At 41.0% G+C, this 20,828-nt stretch overlaps 1 protein-coding gene across 1 annotated transcript; it reads left to right on the forward strand.

The window, feature by feature from the left end:
* The first annotated feature begins 6,476 nt into the window (after positions 1-6,476).
* On the forward strand, positions 6,477-20,368 carry FAM98C (family with sequence similarity 98 member C). The gene is made up of 8 exons (XM_073641634.1): positions 6,477-6,678; positions 10,980-11,128; positions 15,698-15,832; positions 16,197-16,381; positions 16,540-16,611; positions 17,055-17,171; positions 18,386-18,553; positions 19,006-20,368. Exons 1-8 carry the CDS (start codon positions 6,575-6,577, stop codon positions 19,150-19,152), a joined length of 1,077 nt encoding a protein of 358 aa, XP_073497735.1. The 5' UTR covers positions 6,477-6,574; the 3' UTR covers positions 19,153-20,368.
* The last annotated feature ends 460 nt before the right edge of the window (positions 20,369-20,828 follow it).

The following is a 20,828-nucleotide window of genomic DNA, read 5'->3' on the forward strand; positions in this document are numbered from 1 at the left end:
CCATTCCTGACAGAGCCAATTTTTGCTTTTCAACTTTTGTTATTTCCTTCCCCTTCTTCCATGGGCCATAACTTATTTTTTAAATTTCACCATATGAGGGCTTGTTTGTTTTTTTTGCAGGACAAATTGTAGCTTGGAATTACACCATTCACCTTACCATCTAATGTACTGAAAACAAGAAAAAAAAAAACTAAAAAGAAAATGTGGTGAAATGGTGAAAAAAAAAACACCATTAATTTGGGGGTTTTATTTTTTCATCTTTGAATCAGAATATGGCGATATCTCTGGGGCCATAACTTTTTTTTCTCATATACTTTGCTGTATGAGAGCTTGTTTGTTTTGTTTTTTTTTGCAGGATAAATTAAAGTTTGGAATTACACCATTCACCTTACCATCTAATGTACCAAAAAACAAGAAAAAAACAAACAAAACAAAATGAGGTGAAATAATGTAATAATAAACTCCCCAAAAAACGCCATTGATTTTTGGGTTTTATTTTTATGGCTTTGAGTCAGAATATGGCGATACCTCGGAGCTATAACTTTTTTATTTTTCCGTATACTTCGCTGTATGAGAGTTTTTTTTTTTTCTGCAGGTGCAAGTTATAGTTTTGAATGACACCATTCACTTTACCATCCAATGTACTGAAAAATAAGAAAAAAAAAAACAAACAAAATAAAATGAGGGGAAATAATGAAAAAGAAAACAAAAAAAAAAACTATTGATTTTTGGGTTTTATTTTTATGGCTTTGAGTCAGAATATGCATGCATGCATCCCTATGCTATACAAGCGATAAGACTGTAAAAAATGAAAGTCTTATAGTGGGACAAAGTAAAAAAGTGAAAAAAAAAATGTTACAATATAAAAAATAAATAAAAAAACAAAAAAATATTTTACCCATAAATAAATATTATTATGAAAAAAAAAACACAAAACAATAAAAGTACACATATTTGGTATTTCCGCGTCCGGAACGACCTGACCTATAAAACTGTCCTACTATTTAACCCCTTTAGTGAACACGGTAAAAAATAAAAATAAAAAAAAATGAAGCAAAAAATGGTGCTTTATCATCATATGGCCGAACAAAAAATGAAATAAAACGCGATCAAAAACACAAATGTAAATAAAACTGGTACCGCTGAATACGTCATCTTGTCCCGCAAAAAAACAAGCCGCCATACAGCTCCATCAGCTGAAAAATAAAAAAGTTATAGCTCTCAAAATAAAGCGATGCAATAAAAATATGTTTTCTATAAAAGTTTTTATTGTGTAAAAGCGCCAAAACATAAAAAAAATATAAATGTAGTACCGCTCTAATCGTACTGACCCATAGAATAAAGCTGCTTTATCAATTTTAGCACACGTGGAACGGCATAAAAAAACAACAACATAAAAACAATTCCTGAATTGTTGTTTTTTGTTTATTCTGCCTTTCAAAAATAGGAACAGAAAGCGATCAAAAAATGTCACGTGCCTGAAAATGGTACAATAAAAACGTCAAATTGTCCCGCAAAAACCAAGCCGTCACATGACTCTGTTTGCCAAAATATGGAAAAATTACAGCTCTCAAAATATGATGATGCAAAAACTATTTTTTTGCAAAAAAAAGCGTCTCTTAGTGTGTGACAGCTGTCAAACATAAAAACCCGATATAAATCTGGTATCGCTGTAATGGCACCGACCCGAAGAATAAAGTCATCTAATCACTTATACCGCACGAGGAACGGCGTAAAAAATTAATAAAACCAATTCTTCACCTGCTACTGATTTGTTCATTCTGCCTCCCAAAGATCACAGTAAGGCTCTGCTCACATTTATCCTGCGCTCTGAACTGAGCGCTTACACCGGGGTTTCCATGTAAATCTCTGAAATCAGTGATTCAGACAGAACCCCCAGCAGAAGATTCCCTGTAATGAGGCAGATGGAGGCACCGTGGACTCCTTTTGGCCTGTGCCACGGTGTCCATCTTTTTATTAGGCGGGCATAAAAGTGCTGTCGGCCACAGTTTTGTGCGCCTCTGAAAAAACAAATGTTCGTGCCATTTTTACCCATTTCCCAGTGTGAAAATGTAAAATCTGGGGCTAAAACAAAACTTTGGTGGTAAAAATTTAATTATTCTTTCTTCACCGCCCAAATTGTGTCAAATTCGGCGAGGTACATATGGTGTCAATATGCTCACCGCAGCCCTAGATGAATATATTGAGAAGTGTCGTTTGTAAAATGGGGTCTCTTGTGGGGGGTTCTGCTGTTCTGGCACTTTTGGGGCTCTGCCAATGTGACATGGCACCATCAAACAAGCCCAGCAAAATATGAACTCCAATATGGCACCTCTTCCCTTCTGACCTTTGCACTGTGCCTCAAAAGTAGTTTTAGACCACATATGGGGTATCGGCGTACCCAGGAGAAATTGCACAACAAATGTTGGGGTCCATTTTCTCCTGCTATCCTTGTGAAAATGAAAATATTGGGGGCTAAAACAACATTTTTTTGTGGGAAAAATATATTTATTTAATTTTTACAGATCCTCCTTGTAAAATTCTGTGAAGTACCTGTGGGTTCAAGGTGCTCACCACACATCTAAATAAATTCCCTGAGGGGTCTAGTTTCCAAAATGGTGTCATTTGTGGGGGGGTTTCCACTGTTTAGGCACATCAGGGGCTCCCCAAACGCGACATGGCGTCCGCTAATTATTCAAGCAAATTTTACATTCAAAGGCTCTGTGCCCACAATGTGGATATGCTCCGGATTTTTTCTTGAGCGTTTCTGCATCTCCCTGGCAGAAAAAACGCATGCAGATTGTACATGCGGATTGTACATGTGTTTTTCCTGCCAGGGACAAGCGGAAGTGACGCATTCTTCACATGCATTTCCGCATGAGGGTTGACAAGCGCTTTCCAAGAGATTTTTGCATCACTTGGAAAGTGCTTGACAACTTGGTCACACTATATAAATCCATGCAAACGGAATGGATTTATATAGTGTGACCGAAAGAATGGTAAAAAATAAACATTATACTTGCCTTCTGATGGCCCCCGGTGTCTTTATCTGATGCGTCTCGGCTTGCTGGCAGCTCGCGGTGGACTAAAGTACCTGCCGACGACAGCGGTCGCGTGACCCGTCACATGACTAAATGACGTCATGGCAGGTCCTTGAGTCCACCGCGATCTGCCAGCAAGCCAAGGCAAAGACACCGGGGGCCATCAGAAGGTAAGTATAATGTTTATTTTTTATTTTATTCTTTGTTTTTTTACAGGTACTATGGTAGCCAGGTCCAGAGGAGAGTCTCCTCTTCTCCAAACCCGGGTACCATCCGCACATTGAAACACATGGATTCCGCATGTACAGATGCAGTGATGCGGATTCCATGTGTTCCAATGCAAGTCAATGGCGGCGAAAACGCCGAGCTTCCGCAAAATAATTGGTAGTGCTGCGTATTTTTCCGCAATGATAATCTGCAGCGGGAATCTCCGCAGCATGTGCACAGCACATGCGGATCATCATTGGGGAACATGGCAGACCTTCTACCAAGCGTTTTTTAAGCATTTCTGCAGCGGAATTGCCGCTGCGGAAACGCTTAAAAAACGCATCATGGGCACACAGCCAAAAGTCAAATAGCGCTCCTTCCATTCCGAACCCTGCTGTGCGCCCAAACAGTGGTTTTCCCCCACATATGGGGTATCTGCTTACTCAGGAGAAATTGCACAACACATGGTTTGGTGCAATATCTTCTGTTACCCTTATGGAAATGCAAAATTTGGGGCTAAAAAACATTTTTGTGGGAAAAAATGTGAAAATTTTATTTTTATGGCTCAATGTTATCAATTTCTGTGAAGCACTTGGGGTTTCAGGGTGCTCACCACACATCTAGATAAGTTCCCTGAGGGGTCTAGTTTCCAAAATGATGTCACTTGTCGGGGACTTCCACTGTTTAGGCACATCAGGGGCTCCCCAAACGCAACATGGCATCCGCTAATTATTCAAGCAAATTTTACATTCAAAAAGTCAAATGGCGCTCCTTCCCTTCTGAGCCCTGCCATGCGCCCAAACAGTGTTTTTTCCCCACCTATGGGGTATCTGCGTGCTCAGGAGAAATTTCACAACAAATTTTGGGGTCCATTTTTTCCTGATAACCTTGCAAAAATAAAAAGATTTGGGTCTAAAGTAAAATTTTTGTGGAAAAAATTTAAATGTTCATTGTTTTCTTCCACATTCCAAAAATTCCTGTGAAGCACCTGAAGGGTTAATAAACTTCTTGAATGTGGTTTTGAGCACCTTGAGGGGTACAGTTTTTAGAATGGTGTCACTTTGGGGTATTTTCTGTCATATAGACCCCTCAAAGTCACTTCAAATGTGATGTGGTCCCTAAAAAAAATGGTTTTGTAAATTTTGTTGGAAAAATGAGAAATTGCTGGTCAACTTTTAATCCTTATAACTTCCTAACAAAAAAAATTTGGTTCCAAAATTGTGCTGATGTAAAGTAGACGTGTGGGAAATGTTATTTATTAACTATTTTGTGTGACATACAGGTGCATCTTACTAAATTAGAATATCATCAAAAAGTTAATTTATTTCAGTTCTTCAATACAAATAGTGAAACTCATATATTATATAGAGTCATTACAAACAGAGTGATCTATTTCAAGTGTTTATTTCTGTAAGGCTATGTGCCCACGATGCAGAAATGCTCCGAATTTTTCCTGAGCGTTTCTGCATCTCCCTGGCAGAAAAAACGCATGCGGATTGTACATGCGGATTGTACATGCGGATTGTACATGTGGATTTTACATGCGTTTTCCTGCCAGGGACAAGCGTAATTGAAGCGTTTTGCACATGCGATTTTTCGTATGCGAGTTGTCAAGCGCTTTCCAAGCGATTTTAGCATCACTTGGAAAGTGCTTGACAACTTGGTCACACTATATAAATCCATGCAACCGGCATGGATTTATATAGTATGACCAAGTTATAGTTAAATAGAATGGTAAAAAATAAACATTATACTCACCTTCTGATGGCCCCCGGTCTCCTTGTCCGGTGCGTCCAGTGTGTTGGGCGGCTCGCGGTGGTCTAAAAGGACCTTCCATGACATCATTTAGTCATGTGACAGGTCATGCGACCGTCGACGTCAGCGGTCGCGTGACCGGTCACATGACTAAATGACGTCATGGAAGGTCCTTTTAGACCATCGCGAGCTGCCGAGGACCCAGGACGCATCGCTGAGGAGACCGGGGGCCATCAGAAGGTGAGTATAATGTTTATTTTTTATTTTAAAATCTTTTTTTTTTACAGGTTCTATGGTACCCGGGTCTGGATGAGAGTCTCCTCTTCTCCAGACCTGGGTACCATCCGCACATTGAATCGCTTAATATCCGAATGTGCAAATGTAGTCAAGCGGATATTAAGCGATTCAATGCAAGTCAATGACGGTCGAAAACGCTGCGATTACGCAAAATAATTGGTAGTGCTGTGTTTTTTTCCGCAATGATAATCCGCAGCGGAAATTTCCGCAGCATGTGCACAGCACATGTGGATTATCATTGGGGAACATGGCAGACCTTCTACCAAGCGTTTTTTAAGCGTTTCTGCAGCGGAATTGCCGCTGCGGAAACGCTTAAAAAACGCATAGTGGGCACACAGCCTTAATATTGATGATTATGGCTTACAGCCAATGAAAACACGAAAGCCATTATCTCAGTAAATTAGAATACTTTATAACAACAGCTTTAATAATGTTTTTAAAATCCGAAATGTTGTCCTACTGAAATGTATGTTCAGTAAATGCACTCAATACTTGGTCGGGCTCCTTCTGCATCAATTACTGCATCAATGCGGCAATGTGGCATGGAGGCGATCAGCCTGTGGCACTGCTGAGGGGTTATGGAAGCCCAGGTTGCTTTCATAGCAGAAAAAAAAAAGCTGGATTTTCTTATTTTTTATGCCTTCCATTGAATGGGTAAAAAAAAAAACGGTGCAAAAAAAAGAAATTATATGCTGTAGTTAAAAAAAGAAAAAAAAAATTGTAGCTAAAAAAATGCAAGAAAAAAAATGCACCGTGTGAATATTTTAGAAATATAATTTATTTTGTTGCCTTAATTGCAAAATCCCATTATAACCCCAAGATACAGAAAAGGGGTGAGGTTTACGCCCAAAAGTGTATGCTTTGGAGTGACATTTATGTGAATTGGGAAATATAAGCTTGTTTTGTTCAGTGTAAAACTTTAAAAAAAAGTTTTATTTTCAATTATATGCAAATATACATTTTACAAATATAGAAATGTATTATTATTATTAATAAATAATAATAATAATAATATAAAGGCCAATGATTAATAACTATATATCAGTGACTCCACAACAACCCATCACTGAGGAGACGTGACGTCACTGCGCGGGAAATTTCACCTCACACAGGCATTGTCTGCGATTTCAGACTATCAATAAAGTTTGAGAATTCCAGCTGATAAAGAAAGCGTTCTGATTGGAGGATTCGTGTGACGTAAATTAAGTGCGTCAGTGACGGTTGCTAAGCGACTGTTGGGAGCGACACAAACCTGTCTACAGGTGAGTGAGACGATGAGTGAACCCGGAAGTGAAGAGGACGAGAAGATGGACGTGGAAGACGGCGGAGCTCAGGAGGTGGCACTGAGAGAGGCGGCCGCACTGCTGCAGGAGCTCGGGTGAGAGAACTGCGGTCTGTGTGCCTTTCCAGCCTAATGGAATCTAAGTGGGCATGCTGGGACTTGTAGTACTGACGCTATTCTGTATTCCTTACCATGACAGAAGTCTGTCAGGTGTCAGAAACCCGGGGAATAAGCTGCTTCATGTTTTCCTCCCTTCCGAGAGTTTTTTTTTTTTTAACCATTTCTTTATATTGTTGTTTTTTGGGGAGCAGGGGGTTTTCATTAAAACTTTTTATGTATACAAAAACTTTTTTACATTTTTAATTTGTTTTGAACCTGTGATCGCCCTTACACTACACTGAAACATGGTCGTGTGTGTCATCAGACTGACAGTCTCCTATGAGGTCCAGCTACAGGCGCCAGCACGCCATGGCACCCCGCGATCACCGTCACAAGGGAACGATGCCATATTAAAGCCTTTTAAATGCAGCAACATTTCAGAGGTTAAACTGATGAGATCTTCCTCCACCTGCTCCAGTCGCATCAATTTCTCTGGTAGTCTGCTGTGTAACATTGCTGGCACCCGCTCTGTAGGCAGCAGACTCGACTCATGAGCCCACCTGATAAAGTCCTTGTGCCCCATTCAAAATAACGCAGCCTAATAAAATAAAAAATGCACATATTTGGTATCGCCGCATTCAGAATCGCCCGATCTATCAATATATAAAAATAATTAATCCGATCGGTAAACAGCGTAACAAGAAAAAGAGATTAAAACCCCAGAATTACGGATTTTGGTCACCTCAACATTGCAATAACGGGCGATCAAAACATCGTATCTGCACTAAAATGTTATCAATAAAAATGTCAGCTCAAAAAATAAGCGCTCACCCGGCCCCAGTTCCCCAAAAATAGAGACGCTACAGTTGTGCTCAAAAGTTTACATACCCCGGCAGAATTTTTCCTTTCTTGGCCTTGCTTCAGAGAATATGAGTGATAACAAAATAACTTTTTTCTCCACTCATGGTTTATTGGTTGGGTGAAGCCATTTATTGTCAAACTACTGTGTTTTCTCTTTTTAAATCTTAATGACAACCAAAAACATCCAAATGGCCCTGATCAAAAGTTCACATACCCCAGTTCTTAATACCGTGTATTGCCACCTCTAACATCAATGACAACTCAAAGTCTTTTGTGGTAGTTGTGGATGAGGTTCTTTATTTTCTTAGATGGTAAAGCTGCCCATTCTTCTTGGCAAATAGCCCCCAGTTCCTGTAAATTCCTGGGCTATCTAGCATGAACTGCGCTCTTGAGATCTCCCCAGAGTGGCTCAATGATATTGAGGTCAGGAGCCTGAGATGGCCACTCCAGAACCTTCACTTTGTTCTGCTGTATCCAATGACAGGCCGGCTTGGCCTTGTGCTTTGGATCGTTGTCATGTTGGAACGTCCAAGTACGTCCCATGCGTTGCTTCCGGGCTGATGAGTGCAAATTTGCCTCCAGTATTTGCTGATAATGTGCTGCATTCATCTTTCCTTCAACTTTTACCAAGTTTCCTGTGCCTTTGTAGCTCACACAACCCCAAAACATCAGCGATCCACCTCCATTCTTTACTGTAGGAATGGTGTTCCTTTCATCATAGGCCTTGTTGACCTCTCTCCAAATGTAATGTTTATGGTTGTGGTCTCATCACTCCAAATTACCTTGTTCCAGAAGTTTTGAAGCTTGTCTCTGTGCTGTTTGCTTTATTGTAGGCAAGATACTTTGTGGCATTTGCACAGTAATGGCTTTCTTCTGGCGACCCAACCATGCAGCCCATTTTTCTTCCAAGTGTCTCCTTATTGTGTATCTTGAAAAAGCCACACCGCTAGTTTTCAGAGAGTCCTGAATTTCAGCTGATGTTATTTGTGGGTTTTTCTTTGCATCCCGAACAATTTTCCTGGCAGTTGTGGCCGAATTTTTTGTTGGTCTACCTGACCGTGGTTTGTTTTTTTTATAGAGTCCCTGATTTTCCATTTGTTAATCACAGTTTGAACGCTGATGACTGGCATTATCAATTCCTTGGATATTTATTTTTATACCTTTCCTGTGTTATACAGTTGAACTACCTTTTCCCGTAGATCCATTGACAATTCTTTTGCTTTCCTCATGACTCACAATCCAGAAGCGTCAGTAGATGAAAGATGCAAGAGTCTGTCTGGATCCCAGAAACTCACTCAGCTTTTATGCACACACACTGACTACAAGCAAACAGGTCACAGGTGAGGATATTACCTTTAGTAGCCATTCAAACCCATTTGTGTCATATTCTGTGTATATTATCAGGCCAAAATCACCAGGGTATGTGAACTTTTGATCAGGGTCATTTGGATGTTTTTGGTTGTCATTAAGATTTAAAAAGAGAAAACACAGTAGTTTGACAATAAATGGCTTCACCCAACCAATAACCATGAGTGGAGAAAAAGTTTTTTTGTTATCATTCATATTCTATGAAACAAGGCCAAGAGGGGAAGAAATCTGCCGAGGTGTGTAAACTCTTGAGCACAACTGTATGGGTCTCAGAAAATGGTGCCCCCCCTTTTTTTTTTACAAATTTTGGATTTTTTTTTCAACACTTAAATAAAAAAACAACCTCTACATGTTTGGTATCTACAAACTTGTAATGACCTGGGGAATCATAATGGCAGGTCAGTTTTAACATTTAGTGAACATGGTAAAAAAAAAACAACAAAAAACTATTGTGAAATTGAACTTTTTTGCAATTTCACCGCACTTGGAAGTTTTGCCCGTTTTCCAGTATACTACATGGTAAAAAACAAGCCCTTACACGGCCATATTGATGGAAAAATAAAAAAGTTATGGCTCTGGGAAGAAGGGGAGCAAAAAAATAATTGTGAAAATGGAAAATGGCCCGGGGGTGAAGGGGTTAAGACCCACATGCACTTTATAGAAAAGTTGGCCGAACTTGTTGATTTTGGCATTATTGGCCAATCACATAATATGCATGTGGGCCTTCGTCAAATGGTGTCTGGGTAAATAAAGATCGGCCAAGTAGATTTCAGTCGCTTGAGCCTCTTGTTCAGTGGATAGAGCTGAGAGGTCCAGTGTATCGGGGAGTCGGGAGAGATAGACCCCGAGCCATTGTTCAGCTGTCGACTATCTAATGTGTGCTAACATCTTTAATCCACAATGTTGTAAACAAACATGAATTTCTATGATAAGGTCTCTTAATGGCCATTGAAAACGGACATATTGGCAGCCTTTGAGGGGTTGATTACAGTATTGCATCTCTGGAGAAATGCTTTAAGCTGGCCATGCACATTACATATTTGTCGTTGCCTTCTTTCTCTGCCGACTCCTCCACAGACGGGAGCACTTGGCTCAACTGAGCGCTCCTATGTACTCTGAGAGCCGCTGACTCCTCTGATGGTGGCTCATCCCCCAGGAATAGAAAAGTATCAGCAGCTGGAATTCAGTGGCACTGATCCTTATCACCCCCCCCACATCATCTGACAGGAGTCTGGAGCCCCCTTACACATTAGTTTGCCTGCCAAAATTGTCTTGTTTTGGAAAACTTTTATCAAATGTGTTTGAGGCCATCTGAGTCTTAAGGTTTCCAGACTGTCCATGTTTCATCTTTGCTTAGCAGAAGTGACCAAGTCCTGGTAGATCACTTCACAGTTCCCAGCGATCTCCTGCATCACACAGACATAAAGGATTCCCACCTCCATTTCTGTGGAGAAGCTGCCCACACACCTGAGCTGTTGGCTGAGCGCTCGCCTGCCTGATGTCTCCCCGTCCTCCTCATTACTGCTCTTGTTTATTACCTTTGGGAGAGAGGGATAAGCAGCTGTCAGACTCTGCAGTGTCTTATTTCTCATTGATCCTTTGGGAGATCCACCAATTTTAAAGGAGTTGAATAAGTTTAGAAAAATGGATAGGCTTTTTCCCAGAAATAGCGCCACTCTTTTCCATGGGCTGTGTCTGGTATTGCAGCCCATCTCTGTACAAATGCAGGTGCCAGCAGTAGTGAAAAGCCCTTGTTTGGTTCTGGTGTACCTGCTGTCTACTAGATTGCTGACTTTTTTCAGTGGCATTTAATATTGGCCCAGAAGATCTACCTATAACATCTTGTTACCAACTATTGTGCCACTACAAATCCCAGCATGCAGGCTGCCAAGACATGCTGGCTGGAGTCATTGCACAACATCTAGAGAACCTCAGCACACTGCAAAAAGCAGGAGGGCTTGTTAAAATTTTTTAGCATTTTTTTTTTTGTAGGTGGGCACCAAATGGTGAAAACCTGTGTTTTTCCTAGCCTAAGATTTGGAACTAATCCTCTACTTTTTCTATTGCAGGTATACAGGACCTTTATCTAGTCAGGATGCACTGCTGCGTTCCTGTGAATCGGGAGCAGAGTGCCCGCTCTTCACGTCACTCTGTGTATGGCTGGTGTCAGAGCTGAAATCTGTGACCTACCTGGTGGAAAATGTCAGCCCAACCGAAGGTGAGAGGTGCTTGGGTCATCTATATGCAGTGGGGAAAATAAGTATTTGATACACTGACGATTTTGCACGTTTTTCCCCCCTACAAAGAATGGAGAGGTCTGTAATTTTTATCGTAGGTCACTTCACCTGTGACAGACAGAATCTAAAAATAAAAAAACAGAAAATTATTGTATGATTTTTTTAATAATTAAATTGCATTTTATTGCATGAAATAAGTATTTGATCACCGACCAGCAGCAAGAATTCAGACTCTCACAGACTTGTTAGTTTTTCTTTAATAAGCCCTGTTTGAACTCGTTACCTGTATAAATGACGCCTGTTCACACACTCAATCAGTCACACTCCAACCTCTCCACCATGGCCAAGACCAAAGAGCTGTCTAAGGACACCAAGAACAAAAAGATAGTCTTGACAGCCACTTTATAAATAAATAAAATGAGGCCTGACAATAAGAAATAGTTTCATGTCCTCCTTCATAAACGCTGTACATATATTTCTTCCGTAGAAATAGAGTCCACTGAAGCAAGAGGCCCCCCCCCCCCACACTTTTTTTTTTTTTTAAACTGGCCTTCATAACGACGTCCATGTGTGCTAATTGTGCATATGAAACGGGGATGTCCTGATGAAGAAACCTCAAAATCCTACACCTCTATCAACTATGTTTAAATTCAAACTTTTACAAATCCTTTTTTTTTTCCATTTTTAACCCCCCACTCTCTAATTCCTCATCTACAGTTGAAACAGTAAGACACATATACATGAAATCAGAATAAACCTTTCCCGTTTTAGGTCAATTAGGATTACCATAATTTTTAATATTTGCCAAATGCCAGAATAATGAGAGAGAGAGAAAGTTTTAAGGCATTTTTATTACTTACTGCAAAGTTAAAAGTTTCCATACATTTCATTAGTATTTGGTGCCATTGTCCTTAAACTGAATGACTTGGGTGAAACGTTTGGGATATACTTCCACAAGCTTCTCACAATAGTTGGTGGGAATTTGGGCCGATTCCTCCTGATAAAACTGGTGTAACTGATCCAGGTTTGTAGGTCGCCTTGCTCGGCGCTCGCTGCCTTTTCAGCTTTGCCCATAAATTTTCAGTAGGATTGAGATCAGGGCTTTGTGATGGCCACTCCAAAAACGTTGACTTTTTTATCTTTAAGCCACTTTGTTACCATTTTGGCAGTATGCTTCGGGTCATTGTCCATTTGGAAGACCCATTTCCACCCAAGCTTTAACTTCCTGGCTGATGTCTTGAGATGTTGCGTCAGTATTGCCATATAATCTTCTTTTCTCATGATGCCATCTGTTTTGTGAAGTGCACCAGTCCCTCCTGCAGCAAAACAACCCCACAACATGGTGCTGCCACCCCCGTGTTTCACAGTTGGGATGGTGTTTTTAGGCTTCCAAGCTTCTCCCTTTTTCCTCCAAATGTAATGATGGTCATTATGCCCAAAAAGGTCAATTTTAGTTTCATCAGACCACAGGACATGTCTCCAAAAATTAAGGTCTTTGTTCTTGTGTGCATTTGCAAACATTAATCTGGCTTGTTTATGTTTCTTTTGGAGTAATGGCTTCTTCCTGGCAGAGTGGCCTTTCAGCCCATGTTGATACAGTACTCGTTTCACTGTGGATATTGACAGAATCTTACCAGCTTCTGGCATCATCTTCACAAGGTCTTTTGCTTTTGTCCTTGGGTTGATAGGCACATGTCGGACCAAAGCCCGTTCATCTCTGGGACACAGAACCTGTCTCCTTCCTGAGCGGTATGATGGCTGGACATTCCCATCTTGTTTGTACTTGTGTATAATTGTTTGCACAGATGAACGAGGCACCTTCAGGTATCTTGAAATTATACCAAAGGATGAGCCAGACTTGTGCAAGTCCACAATTCTCTTCCTGATATCTTGGCTGATTTCTTTAGACATTCCCATGATGCTACACAAAGAAGCAGTGTGTTTCAGGTGTGCATTAAAATACATCCACAGGTGTGTCTCTAATTAACTCAGAAGCTTCCAAACACATGACATCATCATATGGGCAGTCCAGAATTGTTTAAAGGCATAGTAATCTTAGTGTATGTAAACTTCTGACTTTGCAGTAAGTAATAAAATCCCTTAGATAGATAATTTTATCTATCGTAATTGACCTAAAATGGTAAAGGTTTATTCTGATTTCATGTCAGATAGTGAGAAAAACATGCAGATGTGTCTTTTTATATAATGGATGGAAACTTCTGGATTGAACTGTATCTTCGCAGCTTTACTGAGAGACTTTACAATTCGATAAACTGAATGTGAAATGTGTGAAGGGGGCAGGAATATTCAGTATGTCGCTGCCCATCTGAGATCCTAGTGAGGACTTTGCTGTCTATATTCTTCCTTTATTATCTTATCTGAGACACCTTTAGACTTTAACCCCTTTGCGACACACAATGTTACATGTACGCCACACTTTGTGTCCCCTGTATAGGGCAGCCTCAGGAGCTGAATGTATACACGATGCTATACAGCTGACATCCATCTGTAGCTTCAGACTTTGCGGCCAGATCCAATCTCCTACTTTTAACCCTTTAAATGTCCTGGACAATAGCGACTGCAGCATTTCAGTGGTTGGATAAATGGGAGCCACCCGCTACATAATTGCAGATGATCAGGGCAGCTGCCCGTTTTTTATGAAACCCCCTGTATCTGCTGCCTATAACGCCTGACTGAACAATACATCACTGTACAGGAATATTCTAGCGTATTGTCCCTTGGACAAAAAAGAAAAGAATAAAACTGTTAAAAATGATAAAATGTACAGAATTTTGCCACCTTTCCAAATTATTAAATACAAAAAAAATCAGAAAAATAAACGTACTAGGTGGCTCCACAAGTGATTGAAATATTGTATTATTTACCTTGCACAGTACCCCCCCCCCCCCCAAAAAAAAGGAAATGGAATAGAAAAAGCAATAACATGGTATGCAAGCCAAAATAGTGTTAATAAAAACTAGCCCTGTCTCCAGAATGAATCTCATACATTTATGATACATCCATAGGATTTGCCATAAAACTGCGGCTTATGCTGTAAATGTTCTAGATGGGAACACGCGCCCCTTTAATTGGCTGCAGTAATGACGTTTGGCCACTAGATGTCAGTACATATAAATGAATCCTATAACTGTGGGTTTACAGGCTGGAGAGCAGAGAAGAAATAAACAATAGAAATCAATATTTTCACAAAACTTCTGATGAGAACGTGAAATGTTAGCAGGACCACAGTCATTTCCTAGCTGTTACCTGGATTTGACACATGGTTTCTCATTATGACTAACATCAATGTGGGGGAGTTGGTCCACATGTAACTTTTTAGAAGGGTTACTGAGACAGCGGCCTTTTAAAAGTAAAACTTTTTTTTTCTTGCACCAAGTCATATGAAAATGGAATGGTAATATAGCGCTATAGGTTAGGTCATCGGTATCATTTGTTTCATCATTCACATTGCAAAGTAAACTTGCACACCGTGTACTTAATAGTGGCAGACCTGGATGTTGTGGCATTGTCCCATTTTAAATGACCTCTGTCCACCACCAAAACTACCTACAATGGGCACGCGAGCATCAGAAGTGGACCATGGCTCCATGGCAGGAGGAGGAGGACTGGTCGGGAGAATAACCTACATCATATGGACGGCTGGGTGCATGACCATCGCTTACCTGGAAAAGAGGTGGCACCTGGATGCACTATGGGAAGAACACCAGCGGGTGAAGGCAGTGTTGTGATCTGCTGGGAAACAGTGGCTCCTGGCATCACGTGGATGTGACCTGTGCTATGTTCCCCTGCTTCCTGGCAGCACTATTCCCTTTTGACTATGCCCACTTACAGCAGGATAATGGTCTGAGGAACATGCAAAAAGAGTTGAAAGTGAACACTGGTCTCCAAATTCCCCAGATTTCATCCGTCGGATGTGCTGGGAAAACAAGTCTTATCCACGGAGGCCGCAACGAGTAACTTACAGCACTTTTTAGGGATTTTCATTAGTCAGAAAACCCATTTTTCCTGGCTGCAGTTAGTTTAAAATACAGAACAAATTGTGCTCTACTCGCCCTCCCTGGATCCAGAGCTAAGTCTGTGCCACTGCTCACAATTTTTGTAGCGCTGCAGCCAGTCAATGAACTCGGCAGCTTGTGCTGTTGTCTCTGGTAGGGTTGCTGAGCTCGGTGATTGGCAGCAGTGCTGTTTACGTGATGTCAGCAGTGCAGACAATGAGCGGCGGAGACGCAACAAGCCTTCAGGGCATAGGGGTTTTTATGAAAACCACCATTTAAAAGCTTTGTTGCTAACACCTCAGTGTCATATACCACAGGAAACCTTAAAGGCCACTATGAAGCCATTTTATAAAAGAGGTTCTGCAGCAGGTGCTGTATGTATTGTAAAGAAAAATGTACTGTTATTAAGAAGACCACGTCCAATGGCAGATAAAACCCACTATCGTGTATAAAACTAATCCTTGCTCAGGCCTGGACACAGAATTCACAGCGCCCTCTTGTGTTCTTCTGTAATGCAGTACATCTTCTCCACAGGCCTGGCTGATTCTGAGACCTTTCAGCTGGAAATGAGCGGCGTGATGAGCGAGCTCTACTGTCCCTACACATCGCTGACCTCCGGAAGCGTCACCTCCAGGTTGACGAAACCTACAAATTGCCTACAGCTCATTGGTAAGGATAAACTCTGCATAATGTGGGCAATGATAGCTTGGAGGGAATCTGTTTTGTAGGATTTCACCCCCCCAAACTATTTATATGTGTATGTAGCTCTTTCAACCACAAGTGCAGTGATAGTAAGAAATGAGTGTTTGCATTGATATGCAAATAAGGCTGAAGAGCTATGGTAGATCTGAAGCCTCTGTCACTCCAGCTCTATTCACCGTCTCCTCCTGCTTGACTGACAGCGCCTTTGCCTGAAGTTACACACCATAGAGGCTGTCAGTCAAGCAGGAGGAGACTCTGGGCTACTGACTCTTATTTATTTTTTCTTCCTTTCATTATTCTGTATATGAAGCTTCTGAATCCTGTTCCCTAGTGTTCCTGAGCACAGAGCTGGAGGCGGCTCGACTCCTGAAGAGATCAAGCGTTTCCGCTTCTGAATCCATAAGACACAACGAAGACGTTCTGGATGAGCTCCGACTTGTAGGAAAAGCGTTGGATTTGCCTGAACTTTCTCCAGATGTGCAAGTGGCTGAACTGATGAGGGAGCTGGAGAAAAAGGTGAATGGGAGGTGCAGGGGTTATTTAGATTGTAAGCTCTGCAGCAGATGCCCTTTCCACTCTGTCTTGCGGTGTAGATCTAATGGTAATTATTTATTTCGAGGATATTATTTTTCAATAAAGTATTTTTTTTTTTTTTTCTTTTTAATTCTCTTTAGATCACAGAACTTTCCCAGACGACTCTCATGTCTCCCCCTCTCTTTAAGGCTCAGCTACAGCCTCAGCGATGGGTAAGAAGCAGAGATGACTCTTCTTGCAATCCAAAAATCATTAAGAAAAATAACATTTGCAGACTCTGGGCCCGATCCATCATCTGTAGTGTGTCTCTTTTTTTTTTTTTGGGACTAAATTCTTTAATATGGAACACAAGGGTTCATGAATTTAATAGAACATGCTCTTTATTTACTTTTATTTTTTTACTTTTTTAGAGTGAAGAGTTGCATGCTCTTATAAAAGTCACAATTTTTTTTTTTTTTTCAAAGTCATAGTTGATGAATCGTCTGGAAACATCTGGAAACAAATACCCACATGGGCAAAAGCCAGGCAAACGCCTAAAATAGACTGTGACAAATAAGAATTCGGCGCAAATGGAAAAAAAAGGCATAAAATGCCAAAAAATAGACATGAAATAAGCGAAATAATGAGTTGGACTGTTTTTTTTTCTTTTTTTAAGGAAACCCTGCAGGAGTTGCATTTCTCCATGCTGAGGGAGTATGAATGCAGAATGCGGATGCTGGTGACTAGGTTTGACGTGACTGTGCAGTCGTTCCACTGGTCGGAAAGAGCTCAGGTCTGTCATTAATTGTGGTCGAATCGTAGGTGTTCAACGCTTTCCTGCACACTGATGTAGTAGCCAAGGGCCTCAGTTAGTTGGTCCAAATCAGAGTGAGACTATTAGTTCATCTCTTATTGCTATGATCAAGCCTGATTGCAGCACTCTACTAGGGGAACAGGAGAATCCCCTGATAACCATGACCCCCTGGGCTCGCCTTACTGTGTAGACTGCTTGGGACCAGATAAGTTGCCTCCGCTCTTACAAATCTTGCTGTGCCATAGTTACTTACCATGGTAAATCACACTGTATCTAATGGTGCGTTTAGATGTACCGATTTCGTGCACCTTTTAACGAGCGGCGATCGACCATATACAAGTTAGTACTTCTTTACCTGCCTGCTTACACAGGCTTGCGAACAATCATGGGGACAGAATGACTACTAGCGATCCTCCTGTCCCCATACTGCATCATGTTATTGGAGCACATCCCATGTTTACATGAATCAATGTGCTGCCGATATGATTTATTGGTTTTTGTTTTTTTTTTGCCAGCATGAATGATCTGATCACCTGACAAACACGCATTTTTTGCAAGTTCGTCAGAGGATCACTGACATGTTTCCATGGGCCGATGATCAGGAGCGCTCACTGATTATCTGCTTATGTAAAGGTACCATAAGGCTATATTCACACATTGCATTTTTTTCCCACAGGTAAAACCTGCTCTCTTTGCAGTAAAGAAGCTGCTTTGAGATTTTGTCACCTATTTATTTTTTTTTCTCAGGGTGCATTTCTTTTGTTCATGCTGATAAAGTTTAGTGCAAAAAAAAAAATGAAAACTGATTCAACTTCCTCAGGTTTTGGCACCAAAAACGCAGCAAAACCTGATACCTGCGTTTTTTGTACTTACCCATTGCTTTCAATTGGTGAAAAACATTGCAAAAATGCTGAAAGAAGTGACATGATGCATTTTGCAAAAACAAAGGTATTTCACAAAATACTGAGGATGAAAAAAGCAAGCTGTGTGCATGAGATTTCTGAAATCTCACAGACTTTGCTGGTAGTGTAAAATGCAGCTGAAATTTTGCATAAAAAAAAATGCTGAAAAAAACGCAACTTGTGAACATGGCCTTAAAGATTGCGCTACATGTTTCACCTAGCGCGGGGGATAAACTTCTATGCATCGCCGATCTTTTATTGCAATGCACTGTATATGTGCTTCACACACAGGTAAAGGAAAAATCTATGAATGAAGTCTATTGGCCTTTAAGAAAGACACTTACTGCCGAGTCCGGGATCACAATTCCACATTTACTGGCTGCCCGGGAAGACTACTCGCGAATCCTGCACACCTGCAGTGCCACCTTCTGCCAGAAAACCCGCACCGCTATCCAAAAGGTATTGACCTCGCAGCACGCATTTATCTCTCATGCTGGAGACCGCAGAGCCTTGTAGTTAGCTATCAGACAAACATTGAATGTAGCAGTAATGCACATGGACGACCTCACAAGTCCCTTGATCTGACCCTCGTTCGTCAGTCGGGCATTGGTTGAAACGAACAATCTTTTCACCAAAAGAGACAACGAACATTTGCTGTGGTTGAAATCTGCCATTGTGACTGACTTTTATCTCATGTGTATGGGAGCCTTAAGCCCTGTGCAGGGTTTTCGGAGTTTGTCAAAACAAACACCCAAATAACCTGATTATAGACAATGGGGGTCCTGTAGGTGCCGCTTGTGTCTATTTTGTGACAGATCCATATCCTGTATGGATTCCTAATGCGGATAGGAACCTAGACTTAAAAAATACTGAACTTTTAAAGGAACTTTTTTATATTTTATGATTTACAGGTATTGATGACTGGTACTGTACCTGACCGAGGAGGACGACCAAATGAAATTGAGCCGCCAATGCCTGTGTGGGAGAAGAGAAGGGAAGGAGGAGGAGGAGGACGACAGCAACGGTGGGGCAAAAGAAACAAGAGAAAGAAGAAGTGAGCCCAATAAAAAAAAAAAAATGTTTTTTTACATCTTATCTATTTATGCCTTTACTGTGTGTAACCTCCAGCTATAGCGCCCCTCTGTGGTTGCACAGAACGTCCCTCACATACTGTGCACAGTGTCGTCTGGGCAGGGTAATGCTATAACAGGATTATAGAGTAACTGATGGCGGTCTAATGTATATGATCAGCGCCCTAAAGAAAGATAGATATATATTATATATAAGATATATCTATCAAAATATGACACTCGGCCCTCCGATGTCCATGGACAGATTGGTAAACCTGGTCATGGCAGCTTTTTTTTTTTTTTTTACATTTCTAAGCATGTCTATGTTCCTGAATTTTCCTTTTTGCGCCACTGGGCAGCTTTACAGATTTTTTTATCTTTTTTTTTTCCCCTTTGGTGGTATACTAATGGCTCCAGTTTTCATACCTACAACAAGCTGGTCGAATACACTTAATTTGAATATAATTTTTTTTTCTACTTAAAATTGAAGCACCTACTGAAAGGAGCACTTATAATTGTATTGAATAAAAGCGCAATTGCTATAATGTAACGATTGAATTACGGCTTTAGTTTAATTCATGACAAGTAAATGGTTCATTGTATAAATGTGTAATATAAGATGCATATTTTTCTTTTTTAAATGCTTAATTTCGGGAAGCAATCGCAAGTCCTCATTAAAGGGTTATTCCTATGTCCGCCTTTTATAGCTGAGACGGGGCTAATGGCTTCTAGGTCTCGGCCTACATACCTCGCTGTACTTGCCTTCCCCATGTTCACCGGTGAGTTTCCACCGCTGCTCCTGATGTCTGGCATTGGTTGCTGCACAATCAACATAACATCAGCGCTGCAGGCAGTCGGTGAGCTTAGCAGCTTGGAGCTTGGCGTACGGTCTACACTGGAATTACCTGCTCCGAGCTGCTGAGCTCACGGATTGGCTTTCGACATGACGTCGGCACCAGGAGCAGCAGCAGAGACTCACTGGTGGACTCAGGGAAGGGGAGTACAGCTTTGTGTGTTTTTTTTTTTTTTGGGGGGGGGATTTTAGAAAAATCTATCTCTCCTTTTAAGCTGTACAGGAGAATATGTGTATATACTATACACTCATCCATATATTTTCAGTTCCTACTCGCACTTGTATAACCATGAGGTTGATGTTTCATGTACATTTGTTTGATTTAAATAAATTATGGAGAAGTGAATAAAAGTGTCTTACCTTATGGCTGTTATGTCTTATTTTAGAGTACGGAGGACTTTATGTATTTTCAGCAGTTTTTACGTACAGTCCTCGGTTTCATAAAAAGTGGTTTTAAGAACATTATCCATAGCTGTAACGCGGCTCCAGGAAAAAATAACCTATTCCGTAAATCATTTTAAGTAAAAAATGTGGTCACGATGCCCTGTTATGGGGGAGGGGGTCTGCTGTTGACACTGATATAGGGGTAATGTCCCCCAATTCTGTTAATATCCCCCATCCTGTTATGCATGGCACCCAATCCCCCTTCCTGTTATGCATGGCACACCTCATCAGACAGTGGTAGGCCCTGTTTCCCTATTGAGGATATTTACAAGTTGGTCAGAGCGGTCAGATCTACCATGGGGTTGAGGGAGGAAAAGGCAGCCAGGTCCCTGGAAGACATTATGTTCGCTGGCCTGGAGGAAAAAAA

This window comes from Phyllobates terribilis, unplaced genomic scaffold (assembly GCF_046119375.1).
Source record: "Phyllobates terribilis strain yellow unplaced genomic scaffold, ASM4611937v1 Scaffold_7__3_contigs__length_470593459, whole genome shotgun sequence".
NCBI classification, from domain to species: domain Eukaryota; kingdom Metazoa; phylum Chordata; class Amphibia; order Anura; family Dendrobatidae; genus Phyllobates; species Phyllobates terribilis.